This window comes from Littorina saxatilis, linkage group LG12 (genome assembly GCF_037325665.1).
Source record: "Littorina saxatilis isolate snail1 linkage group LG12, US_GU_Lsax_2.0, whole genome shotgun sequence".
NCBI lineage: Eukaryota > Metazoa > Mollusca > Gastropoda > Littorinimorpha > Littorinidae > Littorina > Littorina saxatilis.
In genome coordinates, this window is record NC_090256.1 from 50,537,366 (window position 1) to 50,557,759 (window position 20,394).

At 42.9% G+C, this 20,394-nt stretch overlaps 1 protein-coding gene across 4 annotated transcripts; it reads left to right on the top strand.

Moving 5' to 3' along the window:
- The first annotated feature begins 244 nt into the window (after positions 1–244).
- Positions 245–18,926, top strand: LOC138982165 (cytochrome P450 20A1-like). 4 transcript variants are annotated; one of them, XM_070355390.1, is made up of 13 exons: positions 246–701; positions 2,077–2,151; positions 2,757–2,912; positions 6,620–6,669; positions 10,475–10,644; positions 12,336–12,481; positions 13,096–13,263; positions 13,709–13,790; positions 14,064–14,240; positions 14,433–14,556; positions 15,617–15,728; positions 16,523–16,587; positions 17,370–18,926. In XM_070355390.1, exons 4-13 carry the CDS (start codon positions 6,650–6,652, stop codon positions 17,620–17,622), a joined length of 1,317 nt encoding a protein of 438 aa, XP_070211491.1. In that variant the 5' UTR covers positions 246–701; positions 2,077–2,151; positions 2,757–2,912; positions 6,620–6,649; the 3' UTR covers positions 17,623–18,926. The 4 variants fall into 4 exon arrangements, with proteins under 4 accessions (XP_070211490.1, XP_070211491.1, XP_070211493.1 ...); XM_070355392.1 differs by having other exon boundaries at positions 2,077–2,142; XM_070355393.1 differs by lacking the exon at positions 2,077–2,151.
- The last annotated feature ends 1,468 nt before the right edge of the window (positions 18,927–20,394 follow it).

Genomic DNA, 20,394 nt, shown 5'->3' on the forward strand with positions numbered 1-20,394 from the left:
ATTTACTAACTGTATTTTAGTGTGTGTTGTGTGCGTGTGTGTGTGTGTGTGTGTCAGTGTGTGTGCACGCTGTTGCTTTTGTACATCGCCGTGAGCTCTGATGAGCAGGGGCGATTAATAAGTGTTCCTTATTATATTATTATCATTTTATATAAGAATTAATATATTGGGTGCCTGTGACCCGCGGCCCCACTGCCCAAATCTGCGTACTTTACTTTCAACACAGATGTGATGTGTATTGTACAATACGATTTGTGTTCCTGTTTGCGCGGCAGCGTGAGGTTGCAAACAGCGCTGTTACTGTGGTGTGCACAGCTGGCAAGTGGTCTGAGAGTTCACAGACCCGACAGACTGTACAGTGCGATGTTCTGACTTCTGTGCCGTGCACTGTCACTGGTTTGCTGCAGAAGCAGGATAGGCTGGCAGTGGCTGGCACAAACTCTGAGCTGGCTGTTTCTAACTGTGACACGTCAGGCTTCGCACTGTACCCGGAAGGCGAACGGGACGGGTAGATTATAGACAGACAGGCGGGGTGGACAACTGTAGCAGACTTTGAGGCATACTGCAGTGCAGCAAAGGCTGGGCATCACTTCACCAGCAGACGACAGGAGGACAACATGAGCTGGCTGGGGGTCGCCATAGGCCTCGGGGTAGCCGCTATCTTCATCTCCCTCGTCTTTCTCATTCTCTGGCTCTTCCCCGTGAGTATGCTTTATTTGATGTATATATTCAAGGTTAGTATTAACATTTCAAAGAGAAGAGATTTGCAGACAGTCACGCACGCACAATTTCTGGCAAACCTTGGCAAGCAGGGAGCGTGTGCACATGTGACTTTGTTTTGCTCCACGGCGAAAGATGAAAACGTCACACCGGCACACCTAGTGGTAAGGCGTCCGCCCCGTGATCGGGAGGTCGTGGGTTCGAACCCCGGCCGGGTCATACCTAAGACTTTATCATACCCAAGACTTTAAAATTGGCAATCTAGTGGTTGCTCCGCCTGGCGTCTGGCATTATGGGGTTAGTGCTGGGACTGGTTGGTCCGGTGTCAGAATAATGTGACTGGGTGAGACCACTGGCAGGCGGAAGGTATCGTCCACTGGACTACTACTATCACAGAAAGTCTTTCTGTGATAGTAGTTGTCCAGTGGACGATACCTTCCGCCTGTGGTGAGACATGAAGCCTGTGCTGCGACTTCTGTCTTGTGTGTGGCGCATGTTATATATGTCAAAGTAGCACCGCCCTGATATGGCCCTTCGTAAACAAAACAGACCTAGCTGTTACGAAGTGTGGAGGCTTGATCGAGAGGCCTTTGATAGTGAGGCCCAGAGTGAACATTAGTCCCTCACCACTTACTGACCCACATGCAGTTATCATTTCCCCACCTCCCTTTTGTTCTTGCCCGTCCCTTACGTTGTCGGTAACTAATGTTGAACTTTTATTTGTCACAGAGCAATCTTAATTCTGTTCACGGGGACTTTCATGTATGTCGTTTTGTTTGTGCTATGCGAATGACATGCACAAGATTTGAGACAACTGACATGAACTCCCATAGATCTGTAGTGTGACCCCGCTGTGACCCTGACCTTCGGGCAGAAACATTTTTTTTTAACCACAGGCGCACGAATCCAGTGTTTTGTTGAGTTCTTGATTTGTGCTGCCGTTGCCACACCATGGACTGAACTTATATAAACAACAAATTTGGCATCATTGGGAGTTATGACTTATGTCAAACAACATGTACAATCTACTATTTCTCTAATCAATCTATGAAAATGAATTATAGGTTCTCCAGCAACAGCTCGCCGCATCAAGAGTAAACCATGCAGATGGTACACACTTTGATAACTTTATCTATGGCATGTGTTTATGTCTGGCAGAAGTACATGTACTGGCAGTAACTCTGTAAATGACAGTCACCAACACAAAAAGGGTTTTATCCCTAGTTGAGTATTTTTTTCTTTTTAATCTTTCATCTTCTCCAGTTCACTTTTAAACATTGATTTTCTTATTCAAAGAACTAATTTAATGCAGTGTCATTAACTTTAAAATCAATTTATTGTTTGTCCTAAATCCAGGATGACGATAGGCGATCTCGACCTGTTAAACGAGAAAAGTCAGAACGATTTGTGTGCTGCTATCAGGTTAGCTCTGTACGTGAAAGAGTCCATTTCTTTTCATCTTCTTCTTCTTTTTCTTTTGTCATAGTAACGAAGTAAGAATTTCATTTCTGTGTTAACTGTCTTTTTGATAGGGGCTAGCTAGAATAAATGTGTAAATTTTGGATTCGAAGTTAACAGATCCATTTCTCTCTTGGGTTTGATTTCAGTTTTTCTGTGGATTTAATTTATCTGTAAATTTATATTAATATCCAGGTGTTCTAAGTATATGTAGATACAGAGATTTTTCTATGAATAAGTAGTGGTAGTGTTCTGCATTTTTCAAAATCTTTAATCATGAAGGAATGATAATTTGGTGCAGCAGTTCAAGGCTTACCTGTAAATGAAGATATCTGTCATTAGTAACTCTCTAAAGTGAAATCATGATTTAAGTTCAATGGATAGCAATACTCACAGATGTGTTAATTTTTTCCGTTTCTGTAAAAAATACAATATATATAACAAAAATAAACAATAAAAACAAGTTACATGAGTACAGGGGTGTTTCAATCTGATCTTGTATGAGGAGCTGGGGAGGATGTCTTTTCTTATTGCGATTTAGATCTAACACTTCTGGATCTCATTGCTTTTGCATGCAGCTGCAAGGGGATAAAGACCTGGAAAAAGAAGAGGGGCACAGAGAGGAAGATACATGGGGCGGTGGCTCTGTGTTTAGAAGAAGGAGAGAGGTGAGAACAGAGACGTGAGACACAGGCAAGACCCGAACCGGAAAACAGATTGTCTTTAGAGGAGAGGTGAGAAGTCGGGCCACATCTAGTTCTAGTTCCACGCAACTTTTAGAGCTACAAACCTCACCCCCTACACACTGAAACCCCCCTTTTAAGACCCCCCCAATTTAAGACTCCTTCCTTTTTAAGACCTTCTTTTTTCTGAGACTTTGTGTTCAAACCCTCTGTAAAATTACCCCCATTTTAAGACTCCCTCCTTTTTAAGACCTTCTTTTTTCTGAGACTTTGTGTTCAAACCCTCTGTAAAATTACCCCCATTTTAAGACTCCCTCCTTTTTTAAGACCAGATTTTTGGAGGTATTAAAGGGGGAGTTCCAGTGTATTCAACTTTAACCCTTTGTCTCCCTCGTAGAATTACACTGTCTCCTATGCAGTTCATATGACATGTGAAGCGACTCTGTCAATTCAAAACTTTAACAAATCGCACCAAAGTAACCAGAGCAAGTTTTCAAAAAATGTGAACACTCAAACCTCGCCAGAAACGGGTAGACACAGAAACAGAGATGCGTGGTATTGTATTGCAGGTAACATGAAAGCAAATCTGAAAGTAGGTAGCATTGTGTATATATATCGTGGACATTCAAGGATCAGCATATTGGTTCTCTAGCGGGATGATATTGGCTGCTCTCCGAGGCATTGGGTTAAGCCTTCCTGCATCACCCCTCTTTTTTTTTTGTGAGTCCTTGAATGAGCGCTTTTGGGGTGATAACGCGAGATAACTCTTGTGATCTTGCCGCGAGGTTCCGCCTGTTACTATTGTCTTTTTACCGTATAAAATGCACGACTTACACACGAACTGTTGCCAAAGCGACATGCTATTTGGGACCAATGCACGTTTTTTTCCTTTCTCGTGTGATCTTGCCGCGAGGTTCCGCCTGTTACCAGCCGAAAAAAAGAATGAGCATAACCTCACCAGAACCGCCCATTGTTTTGGCTTTTAAAATGGATGAAGCTGTAAACAAACATCAAATCAAAATTACAACAAAAAGATCTACTTTACAGATGATCTTCAGAACAATTCAGTCGACCAGAATACCCCGCTCAACACAGAAAGCAGACAGGCTGTCGATTTTTGGTATATACAGTATGCCCAAGAGAAAGAATGCACTTACCACGTGTAAAATCCTACACGAATCTGTGATGGTTTACATGATTATTTACCATACTTTTCGGACTATAAGGCGCTGCCGTGTATAGGGCGCACCCCCTACTTTTGAATATAAAACTGAAAAAATCCTAGAATAAGGCGATGTCATGGATAAGACGATGGTGTCGTGCATAAGGCGACGGCATGAAAGAAGAAAAAAAAGAGGAAAAACATCGTACGTAGGAAAAAAACTAAAAACAACATCAATGATCAAACATGGCGACCGCTCAAAATCGGCACGAAACACTGTTTCAAACAGAAAGTCAGGAAAGTAGATCCGCAGTACTTCAATCGTCACTCGTTGTCGTCATCACTCTCACTCCAAAAAAATCCAGAGAAATCTGAACCCTCAGAGTCTGAACAAAAGAAGTTCATGAAAGCCGCTGCTGACATGGCACCCGAGCGGTCCCCACCCGTCGAAGTCGAGGCTCCTGAGCTCGGCGATCAACATTGCTTGAATTGTGTTCACTTAAATGGTTGTTAGTTGCTCATTGATTTCAAGTTCACAGTGCTCGTGAAACCTATTTTATCCGAGAATACGGTGACGGCGTGTATAAGGCGACCCCACGATTTTAAGTGAAAAAAAAAGAAAAAAGTATCACCTTATAGTCCGAAAAGTACGGTACATTGAAAGGAAGGTATGTACGAATCTGTGATGGTTTACATGATTATTTACATTGAAAGGAAGGTGTGTAAATAATGTTAAAAGTTTACAATAAGAACAGAGTTGAAGGTGAACTTAAAGTTTATATGTCTGATGCAAGCATTGATTAAGAATGCAAACAAGTGCCTGTGTAATACATTTTCTCTTTGTTTTTGACTGTATACTGACTGAATGCTTACGGTCAAGTGTTTATAACATGTACATATAAATAAATCAATATTTTTTATTTGAGGTACAATTGTTGAGGCGACTCTTTGTATTCTCCGTTATCTGCAGAATAAGTATGTTCAGACAATCAATAATTTCCCATCAGTCGCACTTTTCTTTTCCTTGTATAAGGATGATGAGAGTATCAGTGTCAAGTGACATTTTGCTTGATGAGAGAGATGTGAGAGACACGTTTTTCACAGCGATTGGTTCAGGATTTGGGTTCCAGCTAGTATAGATTTCCCAGTCAATACTGGGTGTGTCTGCCTGGAAGCAGTTTTATGCGCAGTACTAAGTTACGCTGAAGGGGTCTATGTCGACCAAAACTGGGTGTATTCCCATTCCCTGTAGGAAAGTACTATACCATTAAATCTCGCGCCAGGCACGTGACTGCCGTTGACCAATTTGAATAACCTCAGCGTTACTTCCCCTTCCATAATTGCGGTTCGACAGGAAAATCTTATTGAATTCCTGAATGCGTGTGCAGCATTCAGCCAATCAAATCGAATATCTAAGAAATACAACAACAAAAATAAAAACATCAATTTCTACCGATGTCACTAAGCATCACGTGACTTTCAGCTAGATCGGGTGTATTTCCTGTATACTGGGAAAACGTCTACATAAAATGCACCTACAGGGAATACACTCACTTTTGGTCGACATAGACCCCTTCTGCGTAAGTTACCATGGAGTGACAGTGAACACTTATTTTATGCAGATCATTCAGATTATTGACACTCAAAGGACAGAGAATGGAAGCTCTGGTTTGCAATGATTGTCTCCTCTTCTTGGTAAATAGTGGTCTCATACCTGCTTGCACGCTACTTCCTGATGGATCCTAAACAAGTTTTTCATCTTTTTAATTCACCTTTCCCTAGCGACCACCTGTCTATAATGACTGCTTTTGGTTGATCCCTAGGGTGGTCCATAGGTCCTCAGCTATGATATCTCTGGGTGGTCAATTTGTAATACACAATAAGCAACAACCCCCCCCCCCCCCCTTGTCCCAAGAGGATCCCCCGCCCCCCTTTTGATCCCTAGGGTGGTCCATAGGTCCTCAGCTATGATATCTCTGGGTGGTCAATTTGTAATACACAATAAGCAACAACCCCCCCCCCCCCCCCCTTGTCCCAAGAGGATCCCCCGCCCCCCTTTTGTCCTGAGAGATGTCCCATTTTATTGCTTGGTATGCCATGACTGCTTATTTGTACATGTATATAACTCAGGTGTGGAAATATTTCTGATGTTTTGTTCCAGTCTTTACTCACACATTCGCAAACTTTTTGCCATTTATTCATGATGAAGAAAAAAAATGTTTAAGTCACAGTATTTATCGGCTACCTGCTGTATGCCCATAACAGGTTTGAATAACATTGCATTAGATCCATGCATGTCTAATCAATTATACAAATATATAAATGATATCACTCGCAGCACAGCCGTCTGTAATGCTGAAAGGGTAAGATCATAAACTCTGCACACATCTTCACTGATTGATTGTTTGTATTACAGAGAAAATGGAATTTTTCCCTGTTATTTTCAGAATGTTTTCTTCGGGAATAGAATGCGTAAAACAATAATATTACAATGTGTGTGTGTTTGTGTGTGTGTGTGTGTGTGTGTGTTTGTTGTGTGTTTGTATGTGTGTGTGTGTGTGTGTGTGTGTGTGTGTGTGTTGTGTGTGTTTTGCAGGATGACAGCAGAAGATCAACAGTACCCGGAATGGAACCATCTTCCAATCAGTAAGTCGTTATTTACTACATTTATTTATAAGGCTTTATGGGTGTATGTCATACCTTGCAAAGCAAAACTCAACAGCTTGTTTGGAGTGAATTGTTAGAGCAAAAGCATGCGGGCTTCAGAACTTGGTTTAGCAGCACTTACAGGGATAACTTACAGTTTACCCTCTTTGTCTAACATTATTGGATCACATTGTTCCCTAGACCTAGTCTTGTTGAATTAAAAAAATAAAATATTTTAACTTGTTGTGCTCCTGTGTTGTATGCAAGATTCCACAACTTTGTAAAAACAAAAAACAAAACAAAAAACCGAATAAGAAATGGACCATTCTTTAAAACAAAAGAATGACAGGAATACAATACAACCCCCCTTTTAAGACCTCCACAAATTTGAGAAGATCGGGACTCTTAAAAAGGAGGGTGTCCTAAAATGGGGGTACATTTTCAGAGGTTATGAAAAGAAAGTCTGGGAAAACAGGGTCTTCTTCTTCTTCTTCTGTGTTCGTGGGCTGAAACTCCCACGTACACTCGTGTTTTTTGCACGAGTGGAATTTTACGTGTATGACCGTTTTTTACCCCACCGTTTAGGCAGCCATACGCCGTTTTCGGAGGAAGCATGCTGGGTATTTTCGTGTTTCTATAACCCACCGAACTCTGACATGGATTACAGGATCTTTTTCGTGCGCACTTGGTCTTGTGCTTGCGTGTACACACGGGGGTGTTCGGACACCGAGGAGAGTCTGCACACAAAGTTGACTGAGAAATAAATCTCTCGCCGAACGTGGGGACGAACTCACGCTGACAGCGGCCAACTGGATACAAATCCAGCGCGCTACCGACTGAGCTACAGCATCCCCGCCCCAAACAGGGTCTTAAAAGGGATGAAGTCTTAAATTAGGGGGTCTTAAAAAGGGGGTTCCACTGTAATTATCAACTTAAGCAGTGACAGCGTCATCTCTGTTTTTAGATTTAGATTTCTGGAGGCCTTAAGACTTAAGGAACCAGACTGTGTAAAACATAATGATTAAATGGAATGACTGTCCTGGGTGACAGTGTGGATGGCACGCACGCCATTGTGATTGACATTGAGGGGGAGGCGGTGCACGCCAACGTGAAAGTCAGGAACCAGGAAAGTCTCAGTCTGTCGGCCACCCTTCACTTTGGCGGCCCAGATCTTAACATTCCGCACAGAAGGTGTGTAGCTGGTGGCGCACACTGAGCGTGCATCTGTCTCTACCTGGGCTTCAGTCTCGTCAGCTCTACGTCTCACTGGCAGCTGTCGTTGTCAGTCTTCACAAACGCATACATACTCTTTGATAAGGCCAACTAAAAAGAGATCACATTTCACATTTATACTGCTACTAAATACATTAATCCAAATAATACAACATACGCAATATCACACGTTCAGAAGATACAGACAGGCTACTAAATACATCAATCCAAATAATACAAAATACGCAATATCACACGTTCAGAAGATACAGACAGGTATTGCTCGCGCACTCGACGTGCCGGCGCTCTCCCTCCCCAGGTTACACGCTGCACACCATCACAGCCGTTGACCAGAGTTCCTGATAGGGTTACTGACAGGTATTAGTCGCGCACTCGACATGCCGGCTCTCTCTCTCCCCAGGTTACACGCTGCACACCATCACAGCCGTTGACCAGAGTTCCTGATAGTGATACTGACAGGTATTGCTCGCGCACTCGACGTAGCTGTTTTCAATTAACTGTGATTTCTTTAAGACAAATGATCAAAGCTGGTGTGCACCTGTCTCCTGCCTGGGTTATGGTCTCGTCAACTCTTAATATTAAAATTAAGATACGTCTCACTGGCAGCCACCTGTCAATGTTTCTCTTCATCTCTTTTTTCAACTGACTGTGATTTCTTCAAGACAAATTACCGTACTCTGGATGCAGTGGGATTTGGAATTCGGAATTCCTTAGAATTTGAAACCTGATCGAGTTCCTGAGGTCAAACAGCTTTCCTGAGGTCAAATAGTTTTCCTGGGGACAAACAGCTTGCCTGAGGTCAAATGGTTTTCCTGAGGTCAAACGGCTTTCCTGAGGTCAAATAGTGTTCCTGGGGTCAAACGGCTTGCCTGAGGTCAAATGGTTTTCCTGAGGTCGAACGGCTTTCCTGAGGTCAAATAGTGTTCCTGGGGTCAAACGGCTTGCCTGAGGTCAAATGGTTTTCCTGAGGTCAAACGGCTTTCCTGAGGTCAAACGCCTTTCCTGAGGTCAAACAGCTTTCCTCCAGGACTTGGTGCTCGATATCTTGTTTTGTTGATTTCTTTTGGTGCTGACATATTTATGTGTGTGAAGTTGTATTGTTTGGTCTGGGCTAAGAGTTTGTCAAATTTGATTTGAAGCTGATTTTCTGCAAGCCGTCATGTTTGTCAGATTTAGCACCCTTTCTGTTTCTGTATGGGTAATGTTCTGTCAGTTTGTATGTTTTTTTAACAATACATTATTCTGGCAAAGCAGGTGATGTACGTTTGTGTGACAACTCAATTAATGAACTGAATCCTTTTTGGACGTCACAAGTTCAGCAAGTGGAGTTTGAGTAGAGCTGGATTGTAGAGCCATATGTGGGCGGCCCAGGCTCAATATTGAGCAAAAGGTTAAAGCTGTATACACAGTTCTGTGGCAATCAGTGTTTGAGGAGAATTGACCTGGCCTTTTTCCCCAAAAAGTTTGCAGCCTGGGGACTGCATACTGTGTTCTTTGCAAGACAGTGACTTGTTGCCCCAAGAGCTTGCCTCGCAGACCTAACAGATTGACACTGCCCACTTGGACAGAGCGTCTGTCTCGAGCTGCATCTAGGCCCAGCCTTGCCGGGGCGGGGATGCTCAAGTACCCCTTGTCACGGGCACTTCCTCTGCATTGAAGGAGTTGTCTCCCTGCCAAAGTGTGAGCTATTTATAGTAGCTCGACGTTTTTGGTACGTTGGAAGACAGCAGACCAGTGACATGTAAAGTAGCCGTTTATGATTGGGTCTGGCTGCTGTTGTCACCATGTACGCTCTTGGGAACCTTTGTTTACCCATAGCAGTTTTTGTAGGGCTATTTATTAGGTTGGCCTAAAATCTCATCCCTGTTTGACTGGCTTTGCCTCCAAAGGTGATAGTTGTGCTTCATGCACGCTGTTAATTTGTAAAGCTGAGAGGCTCAGAATGATAGTGATTGGCATTTGTTCCTTTTCTGCTTTTTTCGTGTGTGATGTGTTGGCTTTTGTGTTTTGCTAGACTATTTTTTGGCGTTGTTATTGTATTACTGAGTTTCCTGTTTGTCATGACACTGATGCTGTCCAAATTTTGCTCAGATCTTTGTCTTAATTTATGGACTTTTGGTGTCGTAGGATTGGTGTATCTTTAATGTGGGGGGAAAGGGCTTTGTTTTTTGGCAAAATAGCTTAAAAATATGTTTTTTGGGTAAAAAAAAAAAAATTTAAATCCCGACCTACCGACCCTATTTTTTTTTGCCTATGTTACCGTAAACAGACTATATTTTTTTGTTGACCTTATCCAATTAAAGAACTCCAGTGTGGGTTCAGATCTACTATAATCATACAGTGGAGTCCCCTTTTTAGACCTAACAAAATTCTGAGCAAATGAGGTCGGGAAAAAAAGAGGGTGTCTAAAAATAAATTAACAGAGGTTATGAACAGAAATTGTTAAAAAAGCAAGGTATTTAAAGATTGACAGGTCTTAAATTGGAGGGTCTTAAAAGGGGTGTTTCATGTACAGTAGAAAGCATCGCCGTAAAAGTAAATGAGCAGAGAATGTTCTGTTTTCTGTGTGCAGAAATGGCAACCTGAACGATGTTGGCAAGGCTGGAAGCCTGCACGAGTTTCTGATGAAACTACACAAAGAGTATGGACCAGTAGCATCGTTCTGGTTTGGGACACAATATACTGTCAGCATTGCCTCCCCTGAGCTCTTCAAACAACACCAGAACCTCTTTGATAGGCCAAGTGAGTTGATTTTTTTGCTCGCATGAAGTGAGATAGATTTTTCTTCTTCGTTCATGGGATGAAATTCCAACGTTTTTTCCCGTGTATGGCCGTTTTTACCTCGCCATTGAGGCAGCCATACGCCACTTTCGAAAAAAGATTCAATTAGATCAGTTTAAATTAGATGAGGTGATCTTGAATCAGATCATTTCAGTACTTCCTATATCGTTGGTGAAATTGTGGGACCTCGTAAGTGACTTGGCGCCAACTAGTGGTAAGGCGTCCGCCCCGTGATCGGGAGGTCGTGGGTTCGAACCCCGGCCGGGTCATACCTAAGACTTTAAAATTGGCAATCTAGTGGCTGCTCCGCCTGGCGTCTGGCATTATGGGGTTAGTGCTAGGACTGGTTGGTCCGGTGTCAGAATAATGTGACTGGGTGAGACATGAAGCCTGTGCTGCGACTTCTGTCTTGTGTGTGGCGCACGTTATATGTCAAAGCAGCACCGCCCTGATATGGCCCTTCGTGGTCGGCTGGGCGTTAAGCAAACAAACAAACAAAAACTTGGCGCCAAGAGTCATTTACGAGGTCCAACGATTTCACCGACGATATATTCTCTCAGGTGTCAGGAGACTGAGTATGCATACAACTCTCATTTACTGTTCTTGTCTATATTAAGAGAGCTTAAGTCCCTTTGTTTCTTAGATTATTCTTTAGTAACACATATAACACATATGATAGTTCTTACAAAGCAATACTTTAATAACCTACTGCGCATGTCCTAAAGAGTCGCTTTTAAAGAGGTATGTATGCAGGCAGAATTGATGAAATAACAACAAGTCACGTGAATAGATATAAAAACATTTAGTCAATCTGTCGGCATAAACTAAAAGATCAACATCATAAACCAGGCTTCGCTAAGACTACATTTTGATAGTCTCGACTAACCATACCAAAAGACAGAGACGGGTCACGCTCATCTCCGCGAAACATGCGAACTGTGGTAATTACTTGACCTATTTTCTTAAATTCTGAGCACATTTTTAGACCATACATGACATATGTATGTCTTTTTGAATTCAGGAAAAGACGAAGAATGCAATGCCATAATTTTTAAATCTATTAGTGAAAATTCGGTTTTAATGATAACTTTAATTAGCAAACTAATTAACTAATTTTAAGGTTTTTGAGCTAAAATGCAATCCCATTGTCCAGACGTCGTCAAAGATTGCTTGACCAAAATTTCAACCAATTTGCTTAAAGTTAAAAAATGAAGGCATGACAGTGCTGCCTCAACTTTCACAAAAAGCCGGCTATGACGTCATCAAAGACATTTATCAAAAAAACGAGAGAAAAAAACGTCTGGAGATAATATAACAAGGAACTCTCATGTGAAGTTTCATGAAAATCGGTCCAATAGTTTTCTCTGAATCACTCTACACATACACACACACAAACGCACACACAAACACACACATACACCACACCCTCGTCTCAATTCCCTGTCTATGTTAAAACATTTAGTCAAAACTTGACTAAATGTAAAAAAGCGTGTGTGTGTGTGTGTGTGTGTGTGTGTGTGTGTGTGTGTGTGTTAGTGCAGGTACTCTCTTTTGTAAATATTATTATTCCCTTTGTCTTTAAGGCTTTAAAGATGATGACATAAAACCATCAAAGCGCCACTTGGTGTTAACAAGATTTCCGATTGTTTCAGCGGAACTTTTTGCGATGTTTGAGCCATTCATCACCCGCCACAGTATCCAGTATGCAAATGGAGCAGACGGAAGAGCCAGACGTCTGGTGTTTGACAAAGTATTCAACTACGAAGTTCTGGACATCTACTATGACAAGATACAGAAAGTAAGCAGATTTTTGTTGTTGAAAATTATATGGTAGGTTTTCCCCAAAGTCGCTCTTTCTTTTACAGTCTCTTATGTTTTTGGTTTGTACTTTACTTATTACTTGATGGAAGAAAACGATTGATTTGCTAGGTTCAGTGTTAATTAGTTTCCTTTCTTGTTTGGGGGAGGTGGGAGGTGGGATTAGGTTATTTTTGTTTTGTTCGATTTGGAGGGCTATTTATAGTAGCTCAACGTTTGTTCAACGTTGCCGGCTAAACACCTGTCAATTGTAGAGTTCTGTTTGTGATGGAGTCTGGCAGCTGCTGTTTTCTGGTATGCTCTGGGGAACTTGTTCGTACCCATAGCAGTTTTTATAGGGCTATTAAATTAGCTCTGAAATCTCAAACCTGTTAGATTGACTTTGCCTCCAAAGGTGATTGTTGCACTTCGGGCACTAGGTTACAGTAAGTCTTGGATTCCCTTACTATGAAACATTTTATTGTACAAAGCATAATTTTCTGTTTCTCCTGCTGCTTGCGTCTATGCTCATGCAGTTATTTAAATCAAACTGATTTATTCCTAGAATGTCAGAACAAGGTCACTTCCTGTGGTAAAAGAAAAGTTGTTGTTCAGGTTGCTGACGAGATAGTGAGCAAGTGGAACCACGCTGAGGCTGACGACCATTTCCCGTTGGGTGAACACATGTTCCTGTTTGCTGTGAAGGCCGCGCTCATTGCGCTGATGGGCGACAGTTTCAAGGATGACAAGGAGGCGCTGGCTTTTAAACACAGCTACGATGTGGTATGCACTGCACTCTTATTAACCCGGCAATGCCCCCTAGAGTGTTTGATATTGCCCGCTAGATAATCCTTCTTCTTTTTTGTTCATGGGCTGAAACTCCCAAGTACACTCGTAATTTTTGCACGAGTGGGATTTTACTTGTATTACCGTTTTTACCTTTCCATTTAGGCAGTCATACGCCGCTACCGGAGATAGCTGGATCCATATATGCGATCTATTTTGTGCTTAGAGACAGCATGGTTTGAGTAGATGAGAGCTAGTCTTCATTAGATTGATCAGTTAAATCTCATGGGAGCTGCATGCATAGGAAACAGTGTGGACAGCGTGATTCATGATACTTCCAGGTCAACATTATAGTGACAGTCACTGATGCTTGTTGAATAATACATTAAATAAGGCATATGTACCATGGGGTTGCTGTCAGTGTGAGTTGTGTCTTGTTCAGGCGTGGGGAGACATGGAGGAAAGGCTGAGCAACCCCATCCTGCCCAAAGAAAACAGCACCAGGGCGCAGAACTTCAAGAAAGGTATGGTGTGAGAGAAGTTGTGCACATGGCTTTCTTTATCCCTCCTTGCACACACAGACACACGCATGCATGCACGCATGCACGCACCCACAAACCAAAACATTCACACACACACACACACACAAACAAACAAGCAAACAAACACATACACACACACACAAACACACACACACACTCGCACACACACACACATTCGCACACACACACACACACACACACACACACACACACACACACACACACACTCTGACACAATGAATGGGCTTTGTGCAGCCCTGGCCACACTACGTCAGATCGTGGGGCGTGCAGTGAAAGAGAGAGAGGCGCACGGCAAAGACAGTCGGGATTTCCTCCTCATCGACGCCATCATCGGCCACCATCCTGACGAAGAACGTCGCTTCGCTGACGCCATTACATACACAGTCGGCGGCTTCCACACATCGGCCAACTGTAAGTCTAGTGATCATTGTAAGTCACAGGTGTAACAAAAATGGTCTGTATTAGTGTAGAGCAGGACTAGCTGAAATGCTTATAACAATACAGACAAGAATGCATGAAGATACCTGTGTTCCAGTGTTGATGTGGTTTACATGCTTATCACAATACAATGAATACATGAAGATACATTTACCTGTGTTGCAGTGTTGACGTGGTGTATCTACTACCTGTGTATGCATGAAGAGGTACAGGACAAGGTGTACAAGGAGATCGTCAACATCCTGGGACCCACGGAGCCAGTCACCCATCAGACCATCGGAAAACTCAAGTAGGACACTCTCTACATCTTAAAGGCACGGTCCTACCCGTCAAAACAGTTCCGCTCACTATCTCAGATCTGCCCAGATACCGCAACACGGTGGCCTAGTGGTAAGGCGTCCGCCCACTGAGCGGGAGGTCGTGGGTTCGAACCCCGGCCGGGTCATACTTAAGACTTTAAAATAGGCAATCTAGTGGCTGCTCCACCTGGCGTCTGGCATTATGGGGTTAGTGCTAGGACTGGTTGGTCCGGTGTCAGAATAATGTGACTGGGTGAGACATGAAGCCTGTGCTGCGACTTCTGTCTTGTGTGTGGCGCACGTTAAATGTCAAAGCAGCACCGCCCTGATATCACCCTTCGTGGTGGACTGGGCGTTAAACAAACAAACAAAATCTGCCCAGATTTTTACATTGGAAAATATAATTCCTCCACTTGGACACACACATTTTGGTATCAATTGTTTTTTACAAAAAGCCACTGGTTCATGTTAAGAAATGAGTTCGTGAAAACATTTCCGCTCTGCAAAGAAAACACCCGGGCTGCTGAATTTGTGTGTGTGTCAAAGTGGAGGGATGGCCTTGTCCCTTTTAGACGCCTGTACAGGTCTTAGATACTGGGTTCATTTGTTTGCATGGGAAGGACTCTGCCTTTGAACTTTGAAGAGTGATTTCGAAGCATTGTTGTTTGTAAGTTTTGGTGAAAAATGATCGTTGAATTATTGGTCTTTAAATTAGTAACAAAACTTGGATTAGGATGGGGACCATAAAAATTCTCTGTGCGTATGTGTGCGTCTGTGTGTGTGATTGCGTGTGTCTGTGTCTGTGTCTGTGTGAGTGCAAGAATGCGTACATGCGTTTGTAAGTTCCTGTGTTTATGTTTGTGTGTGTCTGTGATTGCATGTGCATCTTTCTCTGTGTGTGTGTATATTGAGGCTGTAAAGATGGGCAAAAACTAATTCAGAAAACATTCAGCTCTCACCGCATGAAGACCAGGTGTGTTGACAGGTAGACAGGGTAATGACAGGTGTGTTGATTGCCCCCAGGTAGACAGGCGTGTTGACTGTCCGCAGGTACCTGCGCCAGGTGTTGGACGAGACGCTGCGCTGCTCAGTGCTGGCCCCGTGGGCTGCACGCTACTCGAATGATGACACAGAGCTTGAGGGACACAAGATTCCTGCTGGGGTATGTCACACTTAGTCCTAGTCTGCTTGTAACTGAGTGCCCGAAGCACAAGAATCACCTTTCGAGGCAAAGCCAGTCAAACAGGATTGAGATTTCGGAGCTAAATTAATAGCCCTGTGGGCGGGGATGTAGCTCAGTCGGTAGCACGCTGGATTTGTATCCAGTTGGCTGCTGTCAGCGTGAGTTCGTCCCCACGTTCGGCGAGAGATTTATTTCTCAGAGTCAACTTTGTGTGCAGACTCTCCTCGGTGTCCGAACACCCCCGTGTGTACACGCAAGCACAAGACCAAGTGCGCACGAAAAAGATCCTGTAATCCATGTCAGAGTTCGGTGGGTTATAGAAACACGAAAATACCCAGCATGCTTCCTCCGAAAACGGCGTATGGCTGCCTAAATGGCGGGGTAAAAAACGGTCATACACGTAAAATTCCACTCGTGCAAAAAAAACCACACGAGTGTACGTGGGAGTTTCAGCCCACGAACGCAGAAGAAGAAGAAGAAGAATAGCCCTATAAAAACTGCTACGTGAGCGCAGAGGTTCACAAGAGCATACCAGGAGACTGTTTTATGTAGTACTCGCTGTTTGCAATATTGTCTGTACAGTGGAACCTCCCTTTTAAGACCCTCCAAATCAAAGCTTACCCCCTTTTAACACTTTCTTTTTGTTCTGGCTCTCTGTAAATTTACCTCCATTTTAAGACTCACTCCTTTTTGAGTCTGGATTTTATCTGAGTTTTGGAGGTCTTAAAAGGGGGGTTCCACTGTCATAAAGAGTTGTTTGTTGAACGTTTCAGACACCTGTGATTCACGCCTTGGGAGTCTCCATGATGGATGAGAAGGTGTGGCCTGCACCCACTGTGTAAGTAGATACAGACAAACCTCGGCATCAACTAAGCAAGCCAAAACATTTCTTTTTGACCCTGACTTCCAAATTGAAAATTCTGACGTCAAAAGCGAAACAAAGTTCGACCAGACGTCACAATTCAAACAAGTTGCATCACGATACAATTCAGTCCCTTCTTATGCGTAAAATGACAGGTTTCGAGAAAGAAGATTGTCTTGGTGACTTTTTTCATAATAGCTGTGCAAAGTTTTTTGTAAGGTCACCGCCAGGCTGTGCATGTGTCAGTATCGTATCTTATTAAGGGGACTGGACAGGGGGTTGCTATGGAAAGGTGAATTACATATAAAAAAACTTATTGAAGATTCTTTTGTAACATCGCTCTCTGACGTAACACTGTCTCGCATGACAGGTCTGGACCAGTGCATTCAATCACAGGAGTGACATTATACCGTACCCCTCACACAGTACAAGTGTCTGTATGTAAATCAAACCACTGATCTTACCTATACATATAGGTCAGTCGGCTCTTTCGTCAGACTATTTGACTTAAGAATTTAGAAGCTCCTCTAAATATGAGATTGATGCTAGGATTGCACAAACGGTCACAGGTACAGCAATCATATTCTACTGTGAAATTTTCCCTTGACCACTTTAAACACTTTCCGTTTCATCACATCATTAAATCTCAGAAAAACTATCGTTTAAAAAAAATTGTTTATCCATTGGTCAGTTTCATTTAAGTTCACTGTCAGTTTATACAGATCCTGTATCTAACTCTGTCGCTTTCCCATCAACAGGTTTGACCCTGAGCGTTTCTCCGAGAAGAAGAGCAAGGGCAGACCCACCATTGCTTTCTCACCCTACGGGTTCGGCGGTCAGCGCAAGTGCCCTGGTTACCGCTTTGCATACGTGGAGGCCTCCATCATCATGGTGACGGCCCTGCAGAAGTTCCGCTTTTTGCTCGTTCCCGGTCAGGACGTCAAGCCTCAGTACGGCCTCGTCACCCATCCCAAGGACGAAATCTGGTTCAAGGTCGTCAAGAGGGCGTAAGGGGGTGGAGAATTGTGGGTTATAGAACAGCACAAACATGGTGGACTGTGTTTAATTCTGGAGATCTGTCCCCTCTGCAGCCTACTGTCATTAACTGCGTGGTTATCACTTTTACGAAAGTGATGACATGAAAATCCTCTAGGTGCTTTGGCCTTTGTTTATTGATCTGAAACTGAAAGGCATGGGCTATTCAAGATATCATGCACTGGTTTGTTCACAGGGTTTGTCTGTCAGTGACTGGAATTATCTGTCAGTTAAAATGTATTATTGTTGGAAAAGTGTCTGGAAAGGCATGGACCATTCACGATATTAGCACTGGTTTGTTCACAGGGTTTGTCATAGATTTCATGAATGGATGACAGACTTCATGAAATGATAGTCTCGGCAAGACGAGACCAAAACTAAGCTATAGCACTGAACGACTCTCGCGCATGTTCTCAAAAGCGTGGTGACCCCTTGCACATCCGGTCTTACAGGTACATTTGCTTTTGGAATGTCAAGGACGACAAAAAGTAGAGCCAGCTATGATGTATTTCGTGCACCCTTATTTATCCACTATTTTATGTGTTTCCGTCACACGTTGTCTTTTGGCTCGTGAGTCCCTTGATATTCATCCGCTGGGTCTTGACTGAAATACAAGCCATATAAAAAACCACTCGTGTTGTAACCTCTATATATACATTATTATGCAAAAATCGACCTCTACTACCTATAATTAATTCAATTCACTGAATGTTTGTGGCAGATCTGTCAAATTCACCTCCAGGTTGACCCGTTCATACACTCAGCCGTAGAACATTAACATGAAGGTAAATTTACAGAGGTATTTGAACAGAAAGTGTGAAAAAAGGGAGAGAGTTTTAAATTGGGGGGGGGGGGGGGTTAAAAGGAGGGTTTCACTATAGTAATATTATTATTAATTTTTTTTTATTATTATTATGGGGAGCTTATATAGCGCGAACCACAACTGTGCTCTCCGCGCTTTACATATTAATACATATCCCTCGTCTCAGTAATACAGATCTTCAGGGGAAATACAACAGCAACAAAAACGATTCATTTGACCAGCTAAAGTTTTGATAACGTGTAATTCTATGCTCAACCCACCAGGCCTTGAGATTAATAACATTCTGGTTGTGATTCTCTATTGCGATTTTTTGGGAATTCTTTAACCCTGTTGTTGTACTTGTGATGTTGCTCTGTTGTATGTGCCTTTGTTTTGTTGGCTATATTGTGCCATTGTATGGCAAGTATTAAAAGAAGACATGAAATATTAAACAATAAAGAGGAAAACCAAGAGAAAAGGGCGGTGTTCATTATTTGTTACCGATTACTTCTGCTGCTTACTGTCTCTTATCAGTAAAGTGTCCACTCTATTCCCTGACTCAGTGCATTGCAGTGGGCTGTTTTTGAAATGCAGTGGAACCCCCCTTTTAAGACCTAAACAAATCTGACAAAATCAGGTCTTAACAAGTCGCTTAAGGCGAAATTACTACATTTAGTCAAGCTGTGGAACTCACAGAATGAAACTGAACGCACTGCATTTTTTCACAATGACCGTAGTCCACCGCTTGTGCAAAACGGAGTGAAACTGACGAGCCTGTTCAGCGCGGTAGTGGTTTCGCTGTGCTGCATAGCACGCTTTTCTGTACGTCTCTTCGTTTGTACTTTCTGAGCGTGTTTTTAATCCAAACATATCATCTATATATATATACGACTAGTGTCTGTCTGTCTGTCTGTCTGTCTGTGTGTCTGTGCGCGATGCGCGGCCAAGGTTCTCGATGGATCTGCTTCAAATTTGGTGGGCTTATTCAGAGAGACCCCGGACACAACCTCATCGATGAGATATTTCAACAAGTGCTCTCAGCGCGCAGCGCGGAACCGATTTTGGTTCCACCTCAGCTATTTTGGTTCCACCTCAGCTTACCCGGGCCCCCATACCGACACACCATAGCCGCTACACCACATCACAACGCCAAAGTTCTCGGTGGATCTTTTTCAAATTTGGACACCGTATTCAGCTACACCCCGGACACAATATCATCGATGAGATATTTCAACACGGGCTCTCAGCGCGCAGCGCTGAACTCATTTTCGTTTTTGCGTTCATTTCACCATTATAAGTAACTCTTCCTTATCTTCTCCAGTGTTTGGCGTTTATCTCCCTTCCTTCGTGTGGCTTTCCCGTTCAGTTCTAAGTTACTATTACTATTTTTAGAATGTCACTGCGCTGTCCACTGCGCTGTCCACAACGCTTCCCTTGCACCCGTAAGTTGTTCTTACTGTCAAAGTGAAAAGGTCGAATCAATTTATAGCCACGCGAAAAATACACTCTCACCTATCTCTATATATTTATAGATACAGATATGCATATATATATACGGCTTCTCTGTGTGTGTGTGTGTTTGTGTGTGTGTGTAGGCAAAAACCTATGTATTATAGAGTTCTGTTTGTGATGGGGTCTAGCGGCTTTTGTCTGTCTGTATGTTCTGGCATGTGAGAAGCCACAGCAGATAATATAGGGCTAAGAAATAAGCTCTAAAATTCTCAATCCCGTTTGACAGGACTTCGCCTTTCAAAGGTGATTGTGGTGAACCGCCACGCTGTCTGTCTCTGTCGCACCGTTCACCCCAAATTCCCGTTTCTGAGGTACTATTTTTAGAATGTCACTGCGCTGTCCAGAACGCTTCCCTTGCACCCGTAAGTTGTTCGTACTGTCAAAGTGAAAAGGTCGAATCAATTTATAGCCACGCAAAAAATACACTCACCTAT

What these genes read in the sequence shown, in the direction of transcription:
- LOC138982165 (XM_070355389.1), top strand. Translation starts at nt 618, where the DNA reads ATGAGCTGGCTGGGGGTCGCCATAGGCCTCGGGGTAGCCGCTATCTTC. An exon ending in TCATTCTCTGGCTCTTCCCC is followed by an intron (nt 702 to 6,619) that starts GTGAGTATGCTT and finishes TGTGTTTTGCAG; the next exon opens with GATGACAGCAGAAGATCAAC. An exon ending in CTTCCACACATCGGCCAACT is followed by an intron (nt 14,241 to 14,432) that starts GTAAGTCTAGTG and finishes CCTGTGTTGCAG; the next exon opens with TGTTGACGTGGTGTATCTAC.